Source organism: Macrosteles quadrilineatus, unplaced genomic scaffold, assembly GCF_028750875.1.
Source record: "Macrosteles quadrilineatus isolate MER2022 unplaced genomic scaffold, UCM_ALF_1.0 Scaffold_4__1_contigs__length_99947679, whole genome shotgun sequence".
NCBI lineage: Eukaryota > Metazoa > Arthropoda > Insecta > Hemiptera > Cicadellidae > Macrosteles > Macrosteles quadrilineatus.
In genome coordinates this window covers 41184646-41212159 of record NW_026542597.1, presented here as the reverse complement: position 1 = coordinate 41212159, position 27514 = coordinate 41184646, and the positions used below count along the sequence as shown (strand labels likewise).

The 27514-nt window shown below is 35.6% G+C and overlaps 1 protein-coding gene across 15 annotated transcripts in view; it reads left to right on the top strand.

Annotated features, from left to right (window-relative positions):
• The window catches only part of LOC128991400 (insulin-like growth factor 2 mRNA-binding protein 1), a 73341-nt gene that overhangs the window by 34527 nt on the left and 11300 nt on the right, over positions 1 to 27514 (top strand). For 4 of the 15 annotated variants that reach the window (XM_054414231.1, XM_054414229.1, XM_054414230.1 and 1 more), the window contains 10 exons: positions 2372 to 2440; positions 10692 to 10727; positions 12873 to 13043; positions 15079 to 15327; positions 16049 to 16186; positions 17150 to 17266; positions 19293 to 19431; positions 22805 to 22990; positions 23769 to 23843; positions 25729 to 25920. In XM_054414231.1, coding sequence (XP_054270206.1) covers positions 2372 to 2440; positions 10692 to 10727; positions 12873 to 13043; positions 15079 to 15327; positions 16049 to 16186; positions 17150 to 17266; positions 19293 to 19431; positions 22805 to 22990; positions 23769 to 23843; positions 25729 to 25920 — 1372 coding nt within the window. The remainder of the gene's footprint in view (positions 1 to 2371; positions 2441 to 10691; positions 10728 to 12872; positions 13044 to 15078; positions 15328 to 16048; positions 16187 to 17149; positions 17267 to 19292; positions 19432 to 22804; positions 22991 to 23768; positions 23844 to 25728; positions 25921 to 27514) is intronic. The other 11 variants (XM_054414242.1, XM_054414244.1, XM_054414243.1 and 8 more) reach the window with 8 other exon arrangements.

Sequence of the window (27514 nt, the reverse complement as noted above, 5' to 3'; positions counted from 1 at the left end):
TTGAATTTCCTCTTCCAAAAGGCTATGCAGTTCTGATCAGCTGCCTCCCTCCTAAATTTGGTCTGAAAGTTCCACTGAACACCAACAATAGCATTAGTACAAGCAAATTGTAAAACATAAAAGCCTTTTCTTGATTTTGTAGTTACCCATTTGGGCAGGCTTCGTGGTACTCAACTAACCAACTGGGACAAAACATAACCTTGTCAAAAAAAAACTTATAAACACATCTTTTCCATTTGTGTAACAAACAATCAGCTGTTTGAAATCACGGAAACAGATGTACCATCCGTTATGGTTTGCGCCATTCTTTCTTAATAACCCTATATATTACCTACATATAAAAATAATTGATCGGATTCAAATTATACTTTAAAGGTACGGTAGGCCTATATATTAAAATAATATTCTATCTGATTTTGTATTGTGGATTCTCTGCGGAACTAGAACCCACAGCGGGTACACTTCGGCAGTGAACCTACAATATATTATTACATGAAATATTAGTTCAATACGCTAGGCCTAAATCTATCGTTTTCACAGATAATCTCTCGTATGTATCGAATACGGAATATGAACTTCTATGGGTCTTTTACACTGTTCTGCGGCGGTTAGGCTAGAGTAGTACGGTAAGTTAAGTTCAGTTTGGCTTAACTTAGTTTATAGTTTTAATGAGTTTAGGACCTAAATATAAAAAGACCACATTTTGTAAATGATATTTTGTTTGTCATTGTCATAAGAAGGTAAACTAATAAAAATTAACCTAACATATGTATATGTCCCAGCACACTTTAAAAGAGTGGCAGCCCTCTTCTTAAAAGTTGAGGAGAGGAGACTCGTAACAACAGGAAATCATTATCCATATAGAATGAAATTGTGAAGTCGATATTTATATAGAATTAAAATGGCATCCGTCAATATAAGTTAGCGTAGGTTTTAGGTGGAACTGTACCCCTGACAGCCTCTTCAACAATGGTGGGGAAATAGGGTTAATTGTGGTGGGAACATATTTCCAAGTACTGAATGGACTACAAATGGCGCAATCCTTTATATAAAGTTTTCATTGAATTTTTATTTTTTTAAAAAGCTTATTTTGGTTCTGTTGTGTTTATGAGTTAAATAACTAGGAAGGCTAAGGCGAGAGGTACAGTAATTGATAATGAAAAATGGTTGTGGGTACCACTTTATGATACGCTTTATGATAAAATAAATTCTGTAAAATAGGCTATATAAATTATTGCTTTAGCTCAGTCCTTACTTAAGCACTATGCGATATCCATTATTTGAACTAGATAAACTTTTAGGAAAATTTATTTAGATTTTTTAGATAAATTGACGTCATCTTAACAGTAAAAGTATAGTCATATGCTGTGTATTTTGTCGTACTAATTTATACTACAACCACCGTTGGTAACCAGATCCAAACTGGGCCTATAAAGTTTAGAATCTTGTTTCGTAAATTTTACAGAATCGAGAAGAACTTTTGAAGAGAAATTAAAAATAATATTGTCAAAGTGATAACTTAACAGCAATGTCTCCAACTTAGACTGAGGCGAAGCTTAGACTAGGATTTAGCAGCCACAGATGCGTAGATTTGGCTGTATAAGAATAAGAAAGTTTATTGCCATTGACCAAGTTGTACATGGAATAAGCATTAACAAATTACATAAATAAAATATTATTACTAAACATGTTCATATCTATAGGTACCATAACAAAGAATGAGAATAACGATTGAGAATTCTTAATTTATAGTATGAAAGATTCCGCTTTAATTTTATATTTCATGAAGTCCTTAACTGAGTAGAATGGGTTAGCTGCAAGCCAGTTATAAATTTTTGACTTAAAAAGAGGAAGAGAAAGGCTGTCTGCCTGAAGAGGCTCAGGCAGATTATTATGGTGCGTTAGTAGGATATCACTCTGTCGAGTAATTCCCGTGGTGTATCTAATTCAGCCGTGTTTTGCTCCTATTTTCTTCAATTTTTTTGTAAAGTCAGATAGGTAATATTATTTGGGGGGTGGTTCTATTTATTATGTTTTGCAATTAGGCCCTACCTAGGGTTGAAGGATCTTGAGCTTATGGTCAAAATATAAACGGTTTAACAAGCTATAAATAAACTACATTTTTAGGCTTTCTTAGTTTTGTTTCTTCTGCGTCCTGCAAGATATTAGGCTGCTTTTTGGTCAGTCTTGTTACAGTAAGGGTAGTGTTGTATTATTTGACTATGTTGTTGTTCGTCTACAACAGAAATTTTCAAATATGTTTGTTTAAGACTCAGATCACACATTTTGACAGATCAGGACCCTGTTAAAATTATTTTATCCCTTCCAAAATCAGCGAGCCAAAAATCCAATGAGTATAATGTGATTCCAGGCAATCTGCTACCACTAGCCCTGGAAATCGTGGAAGATCTGAACGAGAAGATCTTACCAAGACTGAAGGGTAAGGGAATGAGATATAAATGAAAAGTTTACTTGAAGACTTGGCTAATTGTTACCTCCTTCTAGGTACTTAATCTTTCAGACTAAATATTTTGTTAAAAGGTTGCTTAGTTTTTATGGACAGGTGTGGATGGTAGATATATAAACATTGATCTGGGAGTAAGCTGTTACAAGTAAGGATTGAGTGCATAGAAACAAATTTTTTGTTCAAACCTACTAGGAACACTAATTAAGTTTTCAGTGTAGGTACAGTTGTTGTCTACGTAAGAAAGGACCGAACCCATTCTTTTCAAGAGAGTTCCTTTTTAATAATTTTGCATAGATGTATTACATTGTAAAAAGTGAGTCGATATAATTGTAATTTATGACCTACAGTTTATGTTTTCCTCAAAAAGCAAAAATCTTGCATGAGTTTCTATGTAAGGTAGTTTTTTTTTTTATTTAGTGTCGTAGTTATTTGTCCAAGTAGGTTTTATTAGAAAAAGAAGGGTGACATAGTATTTTGTTCTTAAATATTGCACTGATAGAACATTAGTTTTCATAAATAGTCTACTGGTAATGTTTAAATTTTGAGATGATTAAATATTTTGGTTTATGATATTTTTTTGTTCATAGCTATAATGGTATCCTATAATCAGGCATACCATTAGTCATTTATTGTGCTTACTGAATTGTAGAATATTGAGATAAACAAAGGTATAGAAAATAATTGTTGGTTTCAACATATTACTGTTGTAAGGTAGATCTTGCATTGTCGTTGATGAATTCATGCCGCGTCACTGACAAATGTTTTTAAACTCACAACTTGAGTTTATTTCACCTCCAGTACCTATGATTATTGTTATTCTTTTGCCTTGAACTTGGAGTCCTTATTTTACTTTTGCTGTTGAAAACTCAGTGTTGTTCGCTAGTGAGAATGTTTTGGCAGGATCCCACATACTGACGATTGTTGGATTGGAAACAGTGTATTGTTACACCATGTCAAACAATGAAGTGCCAAGCCTAAAACTTGTTAACATTGATTGTTACTCGACAGCAGTCTATTCGGTAGGATTTGCTGGTAGTCTGCTTGTTTAACATCAATTTTTTTTAAATTTGATTGATCTTATTGATAAATTTGTGAACAACATTGCTGCTTGTTATTTCACAGCCTCACCCAATAATGAGTTGTTACTAGCTATCAGTGTATTTAGTTTAAAGTAAGTTACAGTAGTTAAAAACTTTTAAACTAATTTAGTTTAAAACGTTTGCTGGTTCTTAATTAACGTTACTTTTTATAACCAACATTTAAATTTTATTAATCTGAAACAGTATAGCCTGATGGCTGTGCAAGAAGTAGGCCCGGCCTGCACAGGGTGCTGAGTTGGTAAAAGGTTTTTAAGCGAACTAAAAACATGGACTATCTTAAACCTATCGAAACCCATCGAATAGAAAAAAATAGACAAACCATTACAGGTCTTATAACAAATTGAAATAGCAGTAAATTGTTTATAAATGTTTAGTTAACAAAGAATGCCTCCTTCAGTCATAATATGAATTTCTAAATGTGTAAATATCGAAAACCCAGTAAAATGTCTTTGGAGCTTTCACGAGGCTCCCCAGAACAGTTAGTGCAACCCATGATGATGAAGATATTAAGCATGAATGATTCCAATTATGTTTGTAGCAGGATGGTAACCATAAAACCCATAACTGCAAAGAATGTGGAATAGAGGTTCTATCATCGAATGTAATTTTTAAGTAGGGCTCTGTAGTTTTAGAAATCTCTGGGATCTCATTAACTAAATGTTGCATGGATAAAAAAGATGTTTTCTTAGTCTTAGTTTTACTTATGTTCGAAAGCTGTATTTGTTATTGTTTCAGAACTATTTATGATACATAGGTTTTATTGAATAAAAGAACTATATTGTCATTAGGGAATTTACTAAAACATTCATTTTGGTGTATAGGTTTTTGTTAATAAAGGAGAATCTAAGTTCTATAGGATAAAATCTTTGAACTCGCTCTTGTTCAAATGCATTTCTTAAAATGGCATAAATTGTTGTATTCTGTTGGATAGAGACAAGTTTTTTTATGAAAAAATGGACCAATAAAATTACAGTTCGTTGAACTAGATAAAAAATGTTTCTCAAGGTTTGTTGGGCTAATTATTCTTTAATTAAAGGTAGCTAGTTTGTAATGAGGCCTGGGATTTTGAATGTTTCTTTTACAAACATTTGGAATAACCACTAATACTGTTGTAACTTAGGTAGTATATCATCAAAAATCATCAACTGAACAAGCCAAATAACAGAGCTATAAATATTATGAAATTATTATATCCCAACTACATAAGACATCAAGGTTTAAATTTTTCCACCCTTAATTCTATTTTTATGGGTTCGTTGTGTCCCTTTTGGGTCTTAAAAAGCAGGAATATAAATACAGTACTTTTTGAATCAGCCAAACCAGCCAAACGCTTCCCATGTATGATTCTTTAATTAATTCTTTAATTAATTAATTTAATGATTCTTTAATTAATCTCAGTATAAACCGAATCCACTCAGTGAGATGTTGAAGTAGGCAATTTGAAAGAATTGTTGAGTTTAATGATTGTTGAATGTTGTTTATTTTGTTATTTGTGATAATTTTGTTCCAAAACATTATATGGAATACAGAATTTAATGTAAAAAGTCCCACCTTTTTATGGCCCTTGCTGCTAGTACCAAAAGGCTTTTCTCTGTTAAAGAACCTAATATTTTATTCACTGTGATCTAATTTGATCACTAAGACAATTGCAACCTTACATGCTGTACTCATAAACTGACATCTCTGGCAGCCATAATACTCACACTTTGCACTTTTATGTAGCTTGTACTTTTATGTGTCTAATAATTAACTTTCTGAATGAAACATTAAAATTGTAATGTCATTTTTATGGCCCTTGCTGCTTAGCTGATTTAAAAGCCATTATTTGCACTATTTCATTTAACATTTAATTGAAATATAATTTTTATGGTCATTGCTGCTATTAAAACACACCCTTGAATGTTATTTCAATATTGTTCATTTTGGTCTGCTATAAAGGTTGTGAACTTAATCCTCACGGTATTTGGCAATTAACGCGATGAGTGTAACGATAAATTGAAGTTTGATTATCACTACTTTACCTCTTTCGACAACCTTTGTAATATTTGTATTCTCACTACCCTGTGACCCACGTGGAGTTACAATGGTCTTGCCGCGCGTGTCTTGTGATAGTTACTTGTAACATTGTAGTGCAAGGGTTTGTCCCCATCTCTCCCCTCACCCTTACCACCCTTACACCGGACCCCGGAAGTGAAAAGATTAATAATAAGGCCTTTTATTGACAAATAAACCAGTTTGGTTTTTGTGTTAGTTGGTTCCGCGTTTTGTGAATCGATGAATCGCCGACTAAAACCTTTGTGGCGTTATGGACAAACGAACATCAATATAAAATTTTGGGGTTGGTGGTTTGTGAATGGGGGCTTTGATTAATATTAAGAGAAGATAAACATTTTTGCCTCGCCTTATCTACTGCTTTTGACATGTTATTAAACTGGAAATTCCATTAAGGTTAAGGTTGTAAACAGTTTCAAGATGGAAATGAATGTATATTTGAACTTTGCCAAACGACAGGTCAAACCCAATGAATCCTTTATCCAAGGCTGAAAGGGCTATTTCATGTACGCCAAATGCCAACATTCTCAGTAAAGAAAACCTAGATAGAATATATAATTTCAACTATGTTCTTCTTGTAATAAACATTAGTTACAGCTAGTCCAACTTCTTTAGTTTGAGATAATAGTTAGTTGTCCAACAGCATTAATTAATTGAACCAGATACAGCTTTTTTTCACACGAGCGTTTTTAGTATGTTCAGAACAATGTAGTTTTGTTATGGGTTTAAAATCATTTTCACCTTACAGTATTTGTGTCCGTCTGATAAAATTGTAGCCGAATTCTGATCAAAATCTGTTTCACTGAAGGTAGACGCTGAAAAGGTAAAGGTAGACGAGAGGCTCATATCGACATGGAGGGGAAGTAATTTGTGTTGTGAGGGTGAGAGGGTGGTGGGGGGCAAGGCCACGTGTACAAAGTGAGGGGTGAGTTAACGTCCCAACCCTGCTTGGCCCACATTTGCTGTTCACTCAGTTGAGGAAACCCTAGCAACGCCGCGCCCAGCGACCCCCCCCCCCTCTCCCACGCACACACACACACACAACCTGTAGAGTGGGGGAATACTGAGTACTGTAACTGCATACATGCAACTAGTCGTAGATACGTAGATAGTATCAATACTGTACGATTATTAAGAAATAAAAATGTGAAAAATAGCTTTTTAGGCCTCGGGTACGATACGAGCGGCGAGCGGCAACCTGAGCGGCACGTAAGGCCCCGTTTATGCACCAAGTGCGGTAGCGGTAGCGACAGCGGGAGCGATTTCTAACACCATTGAGTTAAATGGGGCTGTTTATGCACCAAGAGCGATAGCGATAGCGGTTGACCTCCCGTTTCTAATTCGCCCGCTGTGTAGTTAGAAATCGCAGCGGTTGCCTGGAATAGAGCGGTTTTCAACTACATTGAGTCAAATGGGACTGTTTATGCACGGCGGGAGCGGGAGCGGTTGCAGCCAGGGTTGCCAACTTGACCCACGCGCACGTGCACTTAGGACAAATAGTTGAGTTAATTATTTGGCAGAGTTTGAGTTGGCAAGACTGTATCCCCCTTCCATTCTCCTTTAACCAACCGCTACCGCTATCGCTCTTCGTGCATAAACAGACCCATTCACCGCGGGAGCCGGCCCGCTATCGCCCCGCTCCCGCTCTTGGTGCATAAACGGGGCCTAAGCGGCGGGGGTGGCTACGATACAAGCGGCACATTTATAACGCTCATAAAATTTCCCCAGTTTTATGAGTCAGTTTAGTATAAAATGGTAAACTATGCTTACCTGCAAGACGTATTGCAACTTTTGTTGCTACCTGACAATTGTTCGCCTTTAAAGAAAAACTTAGTTTTTAGAAAAACCTTAACCCTAATTTTTTCCCATAATTTTCTGGTGACTGAAGTGTTTTAAAACATCCGTGATGGTCATTCCACAAACATTCCCTGAACTGCACCTCACGTATCGACCCGTATCGCATGTTTGCTGCTGTTTCCCTGTCATTTTAGGCCGAACTGAAGCATGACTCACCTGAGCGGCGAGCGGCGTTTCCGCGAAAATCGGTTTTGACTTGGAATCATGAGCGGCGCCACTCGCCGCTCACCGCTCACCGCTCACCGCTCGCCGCTCATGCCGCTCGCCGCTCATGCCGCTCACCGCTCGCCGCTCATGCCGCTCGCCGCTCGTATCGTACCCGGGGCCTTAGTGGTTTTTGGGAGCTGAGACGGTATTATCGACGTAGTGCCACAGAAAACATACTAGTGCTGACATGTTTGTGCTGACAAAGATGTGCTGACATCTTTTGCAACAAATTGGGTTGATAGGGTAAACCGATAATTAGGCCTAAGCCAAAAATGTTTGTATTAAATATTTTTTTAGATGGACTGTCTACATTTTGTTTAGCTGAAAAAATATTGTTATACTGAAAAAGTACTCTTTTTTAGTTTCGAGTTATAATTAAGGAACAATAAATTAACGATGTCTCGTTGATGCAATTTGTTTGCTCACGCAGATTTTGAATGCCCGAGTTTCATCAAACAAATTATAGAAATGTGCTATAAACCCTTTTTAGAATATTTTCCAAGGATGTAGCAAGTAATTTAATAAGGCTCTTACCACCCAAGGGGCAATTTTTTCAACGTGGAAACGCTCCATTCTTGAGCATGACGTAACAAATTAGTGTTCCCAATTTGCGAAGTTGTGGTAAATTGTGTGATTTTCTGTTCTCGAGTTATTAGGCCTACAGCGTATAATATAGTTGTAATATAACTAAAACCAATGTTCTCAATTTTTTTATTGCAATAGCTCTCTTCAAGTATCGCGAAAGTTGTGATTGTAATCAAATTAATCTTGATAGGGGTTTTAATCACCGCGCCGAAGACAAAATAATCACATATTACGCAGGGTGTCCCCGCTCTGTAAAGTCAGGGATAGTCATGGAAATCGTTCATATATACTATAAAAGTATATAGGAAAGAAAAAAAAATAAAGTAGAGAGAGGACTTGGCCAGCTTATAGCACAGAAAACATATAGTAGGGTAGTATGTTTTCTGTGGCTATAGGGACAAAGTAGGCTTGGTTTTTTTCTTCCTTATTTTGAATACCATATTTTTGCAAAATGTATTACCCCATTGATATCTGTTAATACATATTTCAGTATTTTCTGTTAAATAATTGTCTAGGTAGTATTATTAGTGTTTGTATGTTATATTATAATTTTCGATTTAATTCGTGAGTCATGGAAATTAGTGGTAAAAGGTCATGGATAGTCATAATTGAAGTAATTGACAAATTTTCTGTTCCCTGTTCTGTTATGTCAAGATGCATTTCCTACTCGTGGAGTCGTAGTTCTCAACCAGCGCCGGCAGTGGATCGCTTATCACTTCCCGTTGATAAATAAGTCAATACGCGCCGCGTAGTAGGAGGGGGGGCTGGTGGCGTGCAATAAAACCAGAGTTCTTTGAACCTGAGGCGGAAATGTAAAAAGTGCATCGGTGCAGCGCTTGGGGCGCCGGCCAGCACTATTTTTAAAACAGTTTTAATGATGTCTAGACTCTAGTAGGGACCGCTACTGTCCGCGTCAGTGTTCGATGGCGCTACACTGCATAATGAATTAACAGACCCCACGTTTGTTCAGTTGTGAATTCCTCAGTTTAGCAGCGTGTATTGTGTAAGAGTTTAAAAATGGACTTTCTGGTAGAATATGATTACCTACTATAGGAAAGCCTTTATTTCAATGCAATCCTTTATACCTTTCTTAGTCAGGTGAAGTTGTGTAATACGCCGATGAAATCTGTTTTATTGTAGCAATTTCTGTCGACGTGACAGTTTTGTGGAATTACATTTTTGCTGTAAATGGTCTTGACTGAGAGATTCGTCTGGAATGTTTAAATTCACAAGTCTCTCTCAAAAGATTTCAATTTTGTGACAGTACGTATTTTGATATTTTTGACCTTAGACGCTGTCCTGATCTATCTGTTTTTTGTTTGTCCTGACATTATTGATGCGGTTTATGAAGCATCAAAACTATCAAAGATAATTTTCTAACGGAACAAAAAAGTTACATGTGGTATGACCAAGCTGGGTAGATGGTACAGCCAGACTTATCACTAGTGAGAGATAGTGATAACAGGCGCCTAACAGTCAATATATCACTAAACTGCTGATAATGATAGGCCTCTGCAGTGTGAAATAAACTTGAAAAATGACTTATTGTTGGTTTAGCATTGAATACAACTGTGCTTCATTGATCTGAAAATGAGACTCCATTCTTACATACTCTAATCTTCATCCTTTTTGTCTAATAACCTCTGTAGTGTGCTCTACGTTAAAAGTATCTACTGTAAAAGTGTTTTTTTAATGTTTTTGTAACTATTGACTTTTAAAAACTTGTTTAATGTGAAATATTTCGGTAATTTTCCGTTAATGACTGAAAACTACTAATGGTTAATAAACCATTACCATTACTTTTTTTTTAAATTCTGATTCCCTTTATTCACTACAAGAATTGTTTTCATAATCAGCAAGTTTGGTTGGTTAGGTTATTTAAGAACAGTTTCATTTTATAATATATATATATAGACTAGGGTAAGTTAAAAATATCGGAATTGCACAATTAAAAAGTAGTGGTACCGGTAGTGAATTAACGGAAAAGAACCTGTATTTCTTGTTGACGCCGTTGAAATCCACCCAATCTACTAAATGACATTTTTAATCAGAAACGTTATATTACACTCCAGGTAAAATGTACACTAACTAAAGTATGTAGTCATAGAATGAAGGATATTCTACACACACAATTTGCTACTGTGTATTGATAACTAAGCTGTATGGTTAACTTTTACAGATTGTGTGAAAGGTCCAGAAAAATGAGTTTGGTGTTCAAATTCAGAGATTGTATTAAGGTCAAGGCCCTTTCATTAAGGCACTCAAATGTTTGTCAATGAAACAAAAAATTACTTAGTCTGTCCAGCAATAACTATACAATAATCTGTATGTCATAACCATATTATAAATATCTTGTTTCTTTAGTTATGCATGGTTTACCTCATTGTCCCTCAAATATCACTGACGGGAGATTTTCTTTTTAGGGTGCAGAGAAGTTTGCAAACTTTCATTAATCGCAGGTCTGTACCCCATTTACAAATTTTATCTATTTAACTCTCCAAGCTGTTGCAGACTTGAAATTTGTTAACATTTAGATTTTTCATAACCTGCACTGCCTCGCTTGTCAATAACTCGCCCAGTGCTACAGCTGGCATGGTAGCAATACAGATAGCTCGATTGTGTTAAAGTAGTTATTGGCGTACAGTAGTAATTATTAAATGTGTGTTAGGAAGTTGAGTATAGTACGTTGAACGGATATGACTGACCTAAACCAACTCATTCGAAAGTACCATGTTGTATAACTATAAGCTTATAGTTATAATAATATGCTCGAGTATATTTATGTAGAATGAATCAATTTCTTAATATACATTTACTTGCTCGTACGGTTGATTCAAAAAAAAAAAAAAAAAAGACATCCTAATTTCCGCTCGGTTTTGTATTTATATGACCCTTTCTCGCTTGATTATTTTGAATATTTGTGTTGTGGATGTTGGTTTCCTTACTTACATGTTTCAAATGTGCATTAAAATTACATTTGACAACAGGATGTTTAATTAGTTTTAAAACAACATTAAATTGAAAAAAGGCTCATGCCCATGTCTTACAGATATATCTGTCCAGTAAAAATTCATTCAAATATTGTTCTCAACTGAAGATAACATTTTTTCACCTCGCCGACAGTATAATTTAAAATTTGACTTACCCCTAACATGAAATATATTTAAAAAAAGAATAAATCGATACCGGTACTAAATACTATCTTATAATATTATTGTGTAGATCAATCCTTCATTAATCTGTTTTTGTACATTTTACTTTTTTAACGGAGTTATTTTTACGTAGTGGTGGTGGTTATCTAAATATACCTAGATGTTTGATTACTATGGCTTAAGTGTTTTGGAAAGGTCTTATTAATAAAATTGTTAATTTATTCTAAAATTTGGTTTTCCAAACAAAACACTGCATTTAATTCTGCGTTTTAACTGTTTTGTACCCTTTATCCCTTATTCTTTCATACTTATACCCGGTTCAAACAGCCGTGGCACCTGAGGGATTAGGAGACTCCAAGGGTTTCCATGGGGTCTCCTAATCCCTCAGGTGCCACGGCTGTTTGAACCGGGAATTGCACTACAAGATTATGTTTTTTAAACTAGCTATATCCTCAAAGAAGTTAATGACGAATTATAATTTACTCACATATAAAATGTTTTGCGTTTTATTTCGACTATTTATGTGTGTTCAATATTCAACAAACGGATCCACACTAATGGTATTGCTTTAAATAAGTAAATCTGAAGTACTAAATTTGAACAAATGGGCCTAAGAGCTCACGTACTTAATTTTTAGCTGGATATTAAGTGAAGAATTTAACCTGACTTAAAGTTTTATCTCGGGTTACACACTAATACCTGACTAGTATTATACTGTTTAGTCGTAGGCTACGTAGTGGTGTGTTGGTACGCATGTTCCACAAAGTATTGTGAATGTGGCTGTAGAGTTGCCGGGTGCCGGAAGGTAATCCGATGTCTCTTGACTCGGCAGTAACCGTAGACATAGCGAGGTGCTGAGGTAGCTACTGCAATGCATTGTTCTGCTGATTCACCTTAGTCTCCGGTGCACCTAGCCACAGTCTAGCCAACCAAGACTATACTTAAATTGTTCATTTTAAAGTATAATTTTTCATAGAAATTGGTAAAATGCATTCTACGAGGTAATCTCAATCTAAATGTGTTTGTGTGAAGATTTCTCAAAATCACAAAAATCTGTTCATTTTAATTTTAACTGCTTTTATTTGTCCTAGGTAACATAACCTAGAAAAATATTTTAAGTCATAACCCTTAATGGAATTTAAAAATAAATTTGAATTTCACTGTACTTGTTAAAATTTTGTTTATCTTCGGTTCATTTTGATTGTTCAGGAAACTTGAAACCTCGTGGAATTTGTTCAGTTCATTGAAAATAAATATTGCCTCTCCATAACAAGAAGTTCTGAGACACTTTATCTTAAAATTCTAGCCAATAAAAACAATATATATATATAACCATTTGGATTTACTTAATGTAGCTTATATTTATTATTATGTAGTTTTGAATTAAAATCCTGAGAACCTTGTAATACCTGATAATTCACAATCTAATTGAAAGTTTTTTTTCTGTTTCAGTTCAAACTCAAAAATCGTTGTTAGTAATTTGCCTCCACATGTGAGATTCGAAGATTTAGAACATCTGTTAATACCGTATGGAAATATTCAAAAGTGTGAAAAACTAAATTCAAGAGAAGGTCAGCCACAAGTCGTCCAGATTAGCTATGAAACTCAGGAACAAGCACAACAGTAAGTCCACTTTTCAATTAGTATAAGATATTTAAAATATAGCTCCACAGAGTAATGCTGAGATTTAAATGCATGCGTATAGGCTATATACAATTTTGAAACATTTTCTAATCTATTATAAAATATGTATAGGTTTTTCTTTTCCTAGTCGGTTTGGCTCTTCCACCTGACCCATTTTCATAATTTTTTGTCTAAATTTAAAGGTTTGCAAATACAGATTTGCCACCAAGAATCGGCATTCGTATATCTGACTTATATTTTGCGTTAGGCACGAAAGCTACTTTCTCCCTGTACACTTCTCATGAAGGTTAAATTTGGTTTTTCTTTTCTGAATTTGTTTGGCTCTTCTACCTGACTGATTTTGATGATTTTAGTCTTAAATTAATCGCATATATTCTCAGATTTTCTATCAAGCATCATCATTAGCTTATCTACTGTATTAGACGACCAAAAACAAATTAGATTATCAATTATCAATCAATTATCAATTATTTAAGATGGGGACGCCACTATGTGCGTATTTTAACCCAAATATGTGTGAAGGATGAGTGTAGGATGAGTGATTTTATTCAAATTCTTACTTCAATTAAAGATGCACCAGTTCTAATTACATCATCGAACCTTTCACTACAAATAATTAATTAGTATATTAGGTTAGGTTAGGTCTATGTTAACAGAAAAGGTCCTAACCTAACCTAATATACTAATCTGTGGTAGTGAAGTAACGGAAAAGGTCCACATTATCCTTTATGTTTTGGTCTAAGAACTTTGAGCGAAATGTGAGCTATTGAATGATGAACCTGAAGCACGCTGCTGAATCACTAATCAACCATAATTATAATGAGTTTAGGACTGATCTGCAATCAATGATGTGTATCTCCATTCTTATTTTACAGTGTTTGCAAAACGGGAGTGCCGATGGAGACCAGGTCAAGTCCCTACAAACGCACGCACCCCCACAGGTCTCCATCTGCACTCCCGTTTTGCTAACACTATAGTTATTTTATATGTCTTGTCTTAATTACTCTTTAAAATAAAGGCTTTTATTTGAGATATTGATTGTATGCATCAGTTAAGTTCAAGATACTGTCTTAACCCTATTAGAATGTGCAGTTCGTGCACAGGTTCCCTAGTGTAATTTATTTTTAATTTGTGTGTATGCGAAAAATATTTTTTTACAATTAATTAAAATAATTGTAGTGATCGATTAGTAATTGATCAGATTTTTGAACTATATGTGTATACTGTACATCCTAAGATGCTCGGAATTTCAAGAAAATTATTTTTGGAACAAACTTATTGGACTGAAGTAGATTTTGTTGAAAAATATGGTTGTTTAGAGGGGTCCTTGTTCTCAGACTACCTTTAGCATGAAATCTATTTAAAATTATATTAAAAATTAAATAAAAAGCTCAACGGTTAGATTAGTTTTTCTGTTTGCTAATCAGTAGCAAAATAGATAGTCCATGAAATGCACTTATAATCATTGTTAGTGAATTTTTTCTAACAAGATCTAGAGAAATCAGATATGTTTCTTGCTGGTAATAATTTCCATCAAGTAATATAACAAATTATTAATAGGCTAAATACAAACAGTAGGCTCTTGATTATCCGACCTAAATCAACAGCGGCAAGGTTGGATGAGGAAAGCGTTTGAATAATCGGAATATAATTGTGAACAATTATTTCCATTGGAACGATTATCAGAGATTCGTATAAAACCTCTCAAAAAAGGTACCCATTTACCTGCTAAGGTGCACAGTAATAATACTACTGTACTCGTAGCTATAGTCCTCGCCACCCTAAGTTGAGGCAGCCAAAGGCTGCACTAGATACAAGCAGCCGTGCGGCCTTGGGCTGCCTCAACTTGGGGTGGCGAGGACTATACTACGTGATTTCATGGTAGGCCTATATCTCCCAATATTCCATATTAATTGACACCTACCCTACTAGTTTTAAAAGTAGGAGGTATATCGGTGTTTTAACAATTGTACCCGTACTACGAGATCCAAGCAAGAATTCTGTATTGTTGCAGAGCTGTCAGCGAGTTGAACGGATGTCAGTTTGAGGGAAGCAATCTGAAGGTGGAGTTGGCGATGGAGCGGCGGGGGAGAGGAGGACCACGGCCACGAGGGCCCCCGGGTGGCTACCCTGGCATGGCGGGGGGCGGGGGCAGACCGACGGACTTCCCTCTCAGGATACTGGTGCAGAGTGACATGGTCGGGGCCATCATTGGTCGCCAGGGAACTACCATCCGACAGATTACCCAGCAAACAAGAGCAAGGTATGTTATTAGTTACATGGACTAGCGAGTTTAAAATTTAAAGAGGATGTAGGAAAATTGAACAGAATGTGCTATTGACATACTTTTATACACCATGTACTTCTACTAGAGCCCCCTAATAAGAACATCTGGCTAATTTGAATCACCTGTTGCAGAAGAGAAAGGTTACTGTACTTTAAAATAACAAAGCTATGGGTTGTTAAATACTACCAGGCTTTCCAGCCGATTTGGAGAAAATGTGAATTTTGAGGACCAGGAAAAGTCTATAAATTCTAGCCTATATAAATTTTTCATAAAAATTATTTTTTTTAAATCTTAATTTATTCAGGCATAATTGGAAAAAGGTTTGTGTCAGACAGCAAGCGATTTTCAATAGCAACTCGCTTAATAGGAGGATAACTTCTTTTTAAAACTAAAACTGCCACTACCCAAACATGACAATGCTACGCCAACTTCATAGATTTGTTTAGATTATCTAAGATACTATTTACGTTGGCTTCATAGCAATCGAATGCTGGAGAGAATCATGACAAGAAATTCAAACAGATGATGAAATAAATTTCCTATCCAAGTTTTTTCTGTTGAAAATTTTTAAATGCACACATATAGATAGATCTATTCAGAAAAAAAAAACAAATCATAGGTGTTGTGTACAAACGTATTCACATAAATCTCTGAAATGTTTGCTTTGTGCGCTATAGTGTTGAATTTCTTGTTTCAGAGTGGACGTTCATAGGAAAGACAACGTAGGCTCATTAGAGAAAGCTATTACTATCTACGGTAATCCTGACAATTGTACAAATGCCTGCAAGAAGATCCTGGAGGTTATGCAGCAAGAAGCAACGAATACGAATAAAGGGTATGTATTTCTTATCAATCGTAAATCTACACAAGGCTCCGTTCTTCCTTGCTGTCGAATCATTATAATTAACTGGTCCTCGTTCGAGCATCTTGAGAGGGAAAATATGAACCTTAAGATGTTAATACAAATAAATAACATCTAAACCATGCATCATGTATGGTAAATTAATAAACTGCACAGGTTGGCCAAAACTTCTGTGCGCGATCAGAAATGGTCGGATCTTGGCGAGAGGATTGACCTGGTTTCTTTTGTGAAAACATCCTTGACTTGCTACTCATTGTGAATCACTCACTCTTACTCCCAGCACTGCCAATAACCGGTACCCATATGTTTTTAGTGCGGCTAGTAGCGAACCGTTCGCATGCTCAGAAGTTTTGGCCCAATAGGCCAAAACAATAATGGAATACAGAAATAACATCCATATGACTAAACAGTGCTAAATGCCATGTTGTGAAGAAGCGAGTTTCAAATCAAATAATAAATACGGATTATGTGTGTTATTGGAGAGTGATTTCAGTTAGCCATCTAAAACAAAGGTGTAAGATTTGTTCAAAGAGATAGTTTAGCTACTGCTGTGTTGCCTCTTGTTTTTACTTGAATATTATTAGGTTACGCTTCTTGATCTAGAGTTAAATTGATTCCTGGTCTAGCTCTTCTTTCTCCTTACTTTCATACCTTAACTATTGTTTTATTTCGGTAGTCCTTAGAAAATAAACTAAATATACTTATATGTAACTGATATAGTATATGTAGTATATATATGTAGTTTATATACTATACCAAGTAGTATATAGTATATATATATCTATAGAGATACTGATATAACTATATACATTGTCATATGTTTAACACTTCTATGTAATGTATGGTACTGTAAATATTAGAATATCTATGCTACACAATGTAATAATTGTCAAAAGCAATGAATAAATAAATAAATTTTGTCTTTTTTGTTTTCAGAGAAATTACATTGAAGATTTTAGCCCACAATAACCTTATTGGTAGAATTATTGGAAAAGGCGGCAACACAATCAAACGCATTATGCAAGACACCGACACAAAAATAACAGTATCTAGGTAAGAATCAAATTAGTGCATCTTTCTTTTTGAATACAGTAGAAACCCTCATATCCGGCCACCACAGGACCAAGTCCCTGGCCGGATAACGATTTGGCTGGATAAACCAAACCAAGCTTGGTTCCGATCATATCTTTCAAATAGAATGAAATTTGTTAAGATTTCAGGAATTCGGTCGGATCTCGCTGAATGAAAGTTCGGGGGTCCTCAGGGTAGTATTCTCGGACCATTGCTTTTTATTGTGTATATTAATGATCTATCAGCACATCTTCATTTAGCTAAATCAATATTGCGTTTGACACAATCTTACTGTTTGGAGGTCCATGTACCAATTTGCAATCCCTTCTTGAAACATCTCGAGTTGAAGAGTCAATTAGTTCGCTTATAAGTTGTTTATCACTGAACAATCTTAGACTGAACTCGGATAAGTATGTTTTCATGCAATTCCTAACTCTCAATAAGACCCTGAATCCGTCTCGTTGAATAAGTTTGAGATAGAAGAGTGCTCTGTTGAAAAATTTTCAGGTATAACTGTGGATAAAATGTTTTCATGGTCCAATCATGTATAACAGCTTTGTGGCAAGTTGAACTGCATGTGCCATTCACTTAGGGCGCTGCAACCTCTTCTTAACTGGAAAATGTTAGTTGCAGTCTACTATGGTTGTTTTTTCTCAGTCATGACTTATGGTATTGAAGTCTGGGGTGGTTATTTCCATGCTGCTAAGGTCTTTGCCGTACTAAATTACCATGAGACCTACGGTAATAGCTACTTCCCTATAGGGAAATTCGCTAAAAGGGCAGTGCGTATCCTCAATGGCTTACCACCACTCCATTCATGCAGAGGAGTCTTCCCGGGGAACAACATTTCAACTTGGTCTTCTATATTCGTCTACAGAGCAATAATCTCTGTAGTAAATCATCTGAAGGATATTCCATCGGTTGGTCAATGTCATATATATGCCACTAGGCATGGAGGAAATCTTCGTACTCCATGTCATCATGTGACCCTCTCTGAAAGGAATGCAAATTTTTTGGGGCCCTTCTTCTATAATAAGCTTCCTGAAGAAGTAAAGCAGTGCATTGCATGGTTGGGTTCTAAAGGTTTTGGGAAAGAGCTGAACAATTATTTGGTGGAGGGCGAGTTTTATAGTATCGAAGAATTCCTGTCTGCCTGATCTCTTATTTGTTAATTTTTTTAAAAGAATAAAATAGACAACTAATTTTTTTTGTTTTGTTTTAAAAGCTTAGAAGACTACTCCATATGTATAATTTGTACTTAGTTTATGAATAAAATATGTCTATGTCTATAGTTTTGGATCTATAAAGATCACTGATATACCATGTGCCAGATATATCTGTATCAGACTATGCAATATTTTTTGTTTAAAGTCCTACTTTTAATTTATGACATTGAAATTACATTTTAATCCTGAAATCAGTGATCTTAGGAAACCCATGAAAGGTTTATAAAATGTTCAATTCCATTTAGGGACTGGTGTGAATTCTAAGAGCGTTTTCTAGTGATACATTTTCATAGTTTGCAACAAAGCATGTTATATAGTGATTTTACTACTATTAATTTATGTTCTGTTCTCAACCACAGAATAAAAAACCTAAACCAGAACTCTGACTCAGTTAATGAAAACATTGTTTGAATCTGTTGAATCTGTGTCTACACCAAAATCTAAGAGCGCTCCTAAAATTGTCTCTGGCTGGCAGGCTAGGCCAATCGTGGTGTTGGTAGTGGTAGTTGTACATGTCACTCCATCATTGTCAACACCTGATCAACACAAGATATACACAAGGGTTACGAAGATTCACAGCGGCAACAGCGCTCTTAGATTCTGGTGTAGACACTAGCAGATTAAAATGTTTTAACATCTTACTGGCTAAGCCAGAGTTACAGGTTAGGTCTGTACTGTGCGATTGTTTTGACATTGGCGTTGTTTTTAAAATTTGATAGCTTGGAAGTGGTTAATACGTTGCCCAACTGTTTAGCCATTGTGGTAATGTTACATTGTTGCAGTATCAACGACATCAACAGCTTCAACCTGGAGAGGATCATCACAGTGAAGGGGACCATAGACAACATGTCGAGAGCTGAGAGTATGATCAGCGCCAAGCTGAGACAGAGCTACGAGAACGATCTTCAGGTAACTGACAAGGCCAGTTTCTTCTGTACAGTACTTTGTTGTTGTGTAGGTGTAGCTGCACCATATAGTGTTAAACCCAAACAACTTGAGAAATGCACCAGTAAACTGTAAACTAGGCCTACAGTACAACTCCAATCATTCAGAATGTCAACTATCCAGTTCATCTTAAAAAAAAAAACAGGCAGAAACATTTAGCTTGTTCAGGGTTGCCACCAGCCATGAAAACCTTGAAAAGCGTGAATTATGCGTGAATTTAGGGGACCATGAAAAAGTGCGTGAATTATGCGTGAATTTCGTCATTGGACCATGAATTCTCAAAATCATTATTAACAATTCAGCCAAAACCCCTAAATGTGCTGAATCAAATACTCCGTATTAAAACCATTCTCGAAATGAACACCGAGATAAAACGTCAAAGTGGGAGTGTCGAGATAAAAAGTTTTGTTGCCATGCCACGAACAGAAACGATTGCGTAGTTTATTCAAGGTCAAATCCGATCGTAACCGACGTCTGCCGAGTAGTCTAGAGATGGGAATTATCGTTGTTTTCCGGCAACGGTTATAACGATAACGCACTGCCCAATAACGTGTTGCGGCAACCTGTTATTTCAATAACGATTGCCAACTCACTCGTTGCCGCTATAAACCGTTGTCCGCCGGTCGGTGTTGCGGCGTTCAGTTATCATTGTCGGTTCTCGGTTGATCAGTTCAGTTTTCAGTTGTAGTCGGGAGTCGGGCGTTACCGCGTTGTCCAGACAGGATGCGTTATTCTAGTTCGTTTCAGAAGTTATCGTTGCTCTGGTAGCGTTGCGGCAACGGCACTAATGGCAATGCATGTTTTCGTTTTCGTTGTCCGCGCGGCTTTCCTGCAACATTGTGTAGATAGATACGTTATTATAATAACAGGGAGTTCTCCGCAACGGGTTGCCGCGATAACGTTGCCGTTGCCGTGTTATTCATCCTGTTATGTTATAACGCCCATCTCTACCGAGTACCGATCTACCGATAAAATCGATGCTTTCGGAGCTAAAACATCGATCACATCGATGTTTGTTCCGAGTTTCTCGTCTGTTCTCTGCACTGTAACAGCCAATTAACCTAAAACCAATACAATTCAGTTACGGAAAACATCAATATTTCATTACTTTTGTTGGCCTAAAAGACCGATGTAACAAATCAAATCATCGGTTCGGTAATCTACCATCGATGTAAACAAATAACTTCGAACGTCGATAGAAAAGACATCGATGTTTCGAAAACATCGACAATCGGGATTGATGCTCGCTCTCATTCTCTACTCTCTACTGCTACTCTAGTGTTCGTGTGGAAGGAAATTCAGAGTAACCATAACCTAAAAGTTTTAAACTGATCTGAGTGATCTGAAACTTAGAAACGAGTCAAACGTTTGAAGTAGTGGTGGACACTGGACAGTGATCACTTGTTGCACTCGTGATTCCGTTTTGTGCTTCTTATAATTGATTACCCAACACTCAGTGGAACAAGTGTTCAAATTAAATATTTTTTATTATTGATATATTATACTTCCGATACTTTACAACGTTAAAATAAGAAGTACCTTGCCTTGCCATAAAGGTCAAAATGGCTTGCGCCGGCTGGAACTTAATCGTCTGCTGTGTTTGTTTTGGTCAAATATGTCGTCATTTCAAACTACTGTCAGTGTTTAGTAAATGTGTTACAACGTGAGATTAAGTTTATTTTTTTGGGCCTAAGTTGCAAGAAGTCAATGTTGTGCTGAAAAATGGTGATTTCGTTCTGAGGAAGGTAAATGTAAATGTTTTGTTGAAGCATTAACTAGGTGTTTTCAGTCAATACGAATCTAACTAATGAGATGTAAATTTAATTAAATAATTGTTTTAACTGTGATTTAAACCTGTGTAGGCAAATAATAATATATAAACTGATCCAATCTGAAGAAACATCCTCCTAACTAAGTTTATTTTAACCTTTTCTGTAATGTAATTAATTATTTTTTTATTACTTAATGTAAGTTAGCCTATGTCTAAACTTACATACATTCCATAACTTTTGTTTCGTTCTTAGCTTTAACTAAATATTTATTTACATAATCTTACCTTTTTAGAGTGTTATTATCAGTCAGTCAGTAACCTTTAATCTTCTCAATAAATAAAAGTTGGTTCAGGCCTAACTTAGCCTAGATTCAGCTTTGGATTACAATGTTGTAGGCTAGCCTACTGTGTTACTGTATAAAGTAATAAATTGCATGTGCGTTTTAGTAGGCCTAGATATGGCCCATTACTAAGATAACCGTTTCTTGATCATGTTCTTAACATTTCTTTTTATAGTAGCCTATTATCTTAATTTGATGTTTAGACAGTAAAGTTGTAGGCCATTGCTGGATTAACTTAACTAAGTTAAACCTTTTATGTTTAGATGCAATGTTTTTTAGGTTAGGCCTAGACCTAACTACCAATCCGACTTATTTTTTTATTTATTATTTCTTCTAACGTTTGAATTTATCATTAGGCCTATGATGTTGTTAAATCAGATGTTTCAATTTTTTAAATAATTACATCGTATTATCACACACAAGATTTTTATTAATATCCTTTTTCATCTGCGATTTTACTTTTTTTAGACTGGATAAATTATATTAAATTCTTATTTTTAACTCTAAAATAAACGCATGAAATGTGTTTTATTTGATAGTAGCACACAAAACTATATATTGTAGATAAATTAATGTACAATTCTGAACTAGGCAACACTCTTTTATGGTGAAATTGTGCGAGCATATACCCCATGAATTTTTCAAAACTACCAATGAAAACCTTGAATTATGCATGAATTTTTTTATCTCACTTTGGTGGCAACCCTGTTGTTGCAGTTGCGGCAATTCGTTTCATATTTTATTGAGTGCCAATTGTGTTGTTAATCACATGATAAGTCTATTGTAGTGTTGTATTGATCGGCAGATGAGTCATTTGTCTAGTGCCACTCTCTCATAGGATGTGTTGCTAGTGCATCCAACTACCTGGATTTTCAATCATAAGTATAGTTAGGTCCCGGTTTATCTGGATGATTAGAGCTCTACTGTACTTATATTTTAAGCCAGAAACGTTATATGGTTAGTTTATTTCATATCTCATCATTGTCACTACAGGAGATCCTTGATTGTTTGATCTATAGCTGCTCAATGTCCATCCTTCCCTATTGACAATCGAGAATGGTGAGATCACATTGATCCTGGATGACTTGACAGTACACCCCAGATTATAGAAAAACAGCATGAAAGAGCCAATTTTTACCTTACTACAGCTATTAGATGCAAAATGAGTTTTGGTAAATTTATTATTTGTTTATTACTTGCACCAGTTGATGTTAGTAAATGTATTGTTGGTTCACAGGCGATGGCACCCCAGAGTATGATGTTCCCCGGGCTACACCCGATGGCTATGATGGCGACCTCTGGCATGGGCTACAGCGGGCGCGGAGGTGTTGGCTACCAGGGAGGCTACCCCGCTCCCTACCCTCCCATGTACCAGGGTGGACCTCCCCCTCTGGCTGGCGGACCTCCGGGGGGTGACGCCTCGGTGAGTGCAGAAAACACTGATCATAACAGCAAAAGTAACATACAAAATGTAGTGGGTACTCTCAGTTTATCCACTGCTTCATCTATTCTTCATTAAAAACCACACTGTACTCTACCTTAATACTCTAATTCTACAAGCAATAGTGGTCCTCACTGAGTTAAACATCTATAATTGAAACTGCAATGTTAATGTTGTCAAATTAAGCTTATCGTTTCAGTTTTTTTGTTATTGTGAATGTCGCTTGTTAACTCTATGCCCTAAACCCGTTTGTGTGCATTGTGACTATTGTAACTCCTTTTAGAAGTTTTTAGAAATTTTGTTGTCTTGATTAAAGTTTTGGTTTTTAAAACTCTTCAAGTTTAGTAGCCTATTGGTCTTTTTATAAGAATTAATTTCAACCAGGTGATGATAATTAGATAAAAAGTGAATAGTGAGTAAACAAGATAGAATTAGCTTTGCTAAAGTATAATTTTCTAAAAAGGAGATTGTGGTACACTATGTTGTAGATTTCTGCTACCATCTGCAAACATGTGGTGTCTTTTTAATAACAACACATTCCCTCTGAATACCATCACCACTTTAATTTTTATTTGAAATAATCCTTAATTTTTACAAAATAGCCCTTTGTGATGATGAACCGTAACCAGTCAAAATGATTTGTTCCTAAGAAGCAATTGTTGACGAGGTCTATGGTTAGTAAACCTAATGATGCCATACTAGGGAGTGTGGTATGTAGTTGAGAGTTGGGTTGGTTGTAAGAATGGTGGTCGCTGTCTAGGATCCATTGTATGGCGGATATGAACCTCCGTTTCTCACTGATACAGAAGGCTACGACCCCTACTGCGCCATTGAGGTTAGCATTCCGAGGTTGCGATAGCATGCTGTTTTATTAATTGGCTTGAGCTTATTGTTGTGCTAGAAAATCTATTTTTGTTACCAGAAAACATAAAGCATTTTTCAAAATTGAAAGCTTCTAGAACTTTTTTTAGGTGGGGGCCAATTTTGACGTAACGTATTTATGCCGAGCCAAATACCGTAAAATAGTGTACTAGCGTGCATTTTTGCTTGTATTTTACGCTTGGTTGTTGTTTGCGTGTGGTTTTAATTTTGGATTTGTGTCATCTTTTCTCTTCTGTACCATGTCTTTAGTTTTTTTTTATTTAACATATTTTTTTAATTATCAGCAATATTAAAGAATAAATAGTAGAAGTTCAATGAAATGTACAGTTTTTGTTATCACTGAAATTCTTTAATTACTGTCTTGTAATCTTGAAACACATTTAGGTCAAATGTAAATCATAGCTAACGTTCATCTAATGATGAAAATTTAAGTTTTTTCCTTAATACTTACAATTCTTAAGAATATTTTAAAAGACAGTATTTTTACAACTACCATTTTTATCATGACACAACATGACTGGGTAACTCTTAGTTTCTTGCCTTAAAATAAAAAACAAAAATGTTTAATAATTGTTCATGCATTAACAAATTTTGTCCAATCAATTTTATAACTTCGATATCTTTTGACTTGTCAACAAATGTTTTACATGTACTGCAGTTAGTAGCAGAAATAAGCATCATAAGTATAATTTGTAATTCGTAAAGTAGATCGATGATATTAGCCTACATGTAGAAGGAAAATATAATTTTATACCTATACAGTAGAAACCCTTACTAAACCTTGGGATGTTTGATGATGTCTGTTCATCTTTAACTCTTGACAGAGATGGTAGCATTTTTGTTTCAATTATGAAATCATACATTAAATTCACTAAAGCGTACGGTATTGAATGTTAATTTTCAGTAATTATAAATTTATCTCTCTGTAAACACTTACGCGATTCTCACACGGGTTTTTATTTCTTTTACTTCTTACAAACATCAGATCTAGACCTTAAGAGAGATTCACCTCTATTCCATGACTTTGTATTTTTTTATTTGTAATATCAATATCGGTCACTAAAATAATGGTCAGCTCAAGTCATTTCCTTCAGCAGTAAAACCATCAGTCGCATCAAAATTTTGAAGCATCATTTCTAGTTTTGTTAAAAAGCAGAGTTGAAATGGCAACATGGTTTGGCTGATAAACATTTTTGAATGAAAATTCAATCAGTCAAATCTGAAAGAATTCTCTCTGACACCAAACTAAATAAATATTAATCAGTTCAATAAGCAACCACATCTGAGGTCTTAGTATCCAAACAACAGTTACCAAGAGAATAATTACAACATTATGATACAATATTACCAGATACTGTACCAACAATTAATTTTGCCGATTTGAAAGATTTGACAAATGTTTTGCTGAATATTTTAGATTTGGTCATAGTACATTTTAATTTAACTAAAACATTGAATTAACTGTGAACAACTAAAACCAATATGAATTCGTTGTAACCACCAGAATATAAGTATCGTCTGATTTCAATTTTGTTAAGTAATTGAAACTCATACCGAAAACATGATTTACTGTTAACTACTGTGTCGTAAAATAAAGTTCTTCATTGGTTAAAAAATTTTTGAAGTAAGATAAATGTTAATTTTAATATCATGTATCCTATATTTGATTTCTGCTGTCCAAGAACACAAAATATTAAGAAATGGAGAGCCTTTCACACAATGACCTAGACTCTTCTTCCGTGGAATCTACAACAGCCAAGTTCATATTAAACTTTCACTTTAAATTCCTGTCCAGAAGATTGGGATGTGAGATGTTGATTGTGTGGTGGATGTTGCAGGAGACAACGTACCTCTACATCCCCAACAATGCAGTGGGTGCCATCATCGGCACCAAGGGATCGCATATCCGCAACATGATCAGGTTCAGCGGAGCCTCCGTCAAGATAGCTCCGATGGATGAGAACCAGAAGGACTCTCAGCAGGCTGAGCGCAAGGTTACCATTGTGGGATCTCCTGAATCCCAGTGGAAGGTAGCTGCCCTTGTAATTCTTGTGTTTTTTTGCCTTGGAATATATGTTGGGTGTAGAAACGTGTTGCGATCATGTTCCTGTAGAGGGTTTGAGTTTTGATGAAATTTTGATGGTTTACCACGGAGCAGAAAAGATGAAATTGTTTTCTTAGTCAATTGTTTCAATTGATTCAATGTTGTTGTTGTTTGGATTTTCAATGTGATTATTTTTCAAGAGAAGGTTTGAAGTACACTAACATGTTGTACTAACCTAAAGAAGGGTATTTCTTTGTTTTAAATTTGTGCAGGAACAAAAAAACTAGGAACTAAAAAAAGCGCTGTGGTTAACTAATTAAAGTAAAAAATCAATAGTTTTTTTCTTGGTCAATAGTTTCGGTGGATGTAGTTTCAATGTGATTTTCTCTTTGTGGGAGGGGGTTGAAATGTGGTGCGCTTATCACAGAAGAAAAAGTGGGACATTTAGTCTGTGTAGGATCAGTTTGGGTTATAAATCCTGTTAATGTCTTTTGAACTAATGTTGGAGTGCATGACAGCTAAAACCAATGAAAAAAAGGGGGGGGGAAGGCTTTAAAACGCTGTGTAGTACACATATTTTAACTGTCTTACAATGATGGAACCAAACTAGTTCCACCTTACAACCCCTTTTTAAAAATATTTATGTATTAATTTCACCGGGTCCGCGTAATTGGCTAACTCTGAAACTCACTAACCCAAATCAAATCAAATCATCTTTATTTTTGCACAGAAAAAAACTGTATAATAGCGTCACAAGAATGTTATTATATAATAAAACTAAATTATAAATGCTGTTAGAACTAAAACGTAACCGAACAGTATCTTAATTCGATCGGCAACTTAAAAAATCTTTCACAGTGTAGGGAGCTTGTTCCAAGAGTATGCGTTTGACCGCTCTCCCAAATTTGTCTTTGTCTTGCTCCTCTTTCAGGGGTTCAGGCAACACATTGAAAAACCTGATACTATTATAAAATAGGTGTCTCTCAAAGAAACTTGTCCTGTGCTTAGGTAGCTTAATATTGTTTTTTTGTCTGAGAGTGTACTGCATTGAATGGAACTGCGGTTGATACAGATGATAATTTCTTTTTAAAAACGATAGACAACTGAGTATGTATATGGATGGAAATGTAAGGATATTGTATTCCTTGAAGAGAGGCTTGCAAGAAGTACGACGGGATATTCTGAAGGCTGCTCTTAGGGCCTTTTTCTGAAGACGGAAGACAAACTTTGTTCGTACGCTCTCACAGCCCCAAACTGCCACCAAATACGACAATAATGGGTAAATCAGTCCATAATAGGCACTCAAGGTTACACGAGAATCGGTAAACCTCGAAAGACCTCTGATCACAAAAATTCTTGTGCTAATTCATCTGGATATGAGCTCTATATGGTCATGAAAGTTGAGCTGTCTGTCTAAAACCAAACCAAGAAACTTAGCATTGTTGCAAGAAGAGATCTCTTCGTCACCTATCAAAACAGTCAGTGGGACTTGCTTGTCAAACCCCATGTCAAATGCTTTATCTTCAAATTTTGTTGACGAGAGAAACTCCCTAACTGGCTAACTCCGGAACCCGCTAACC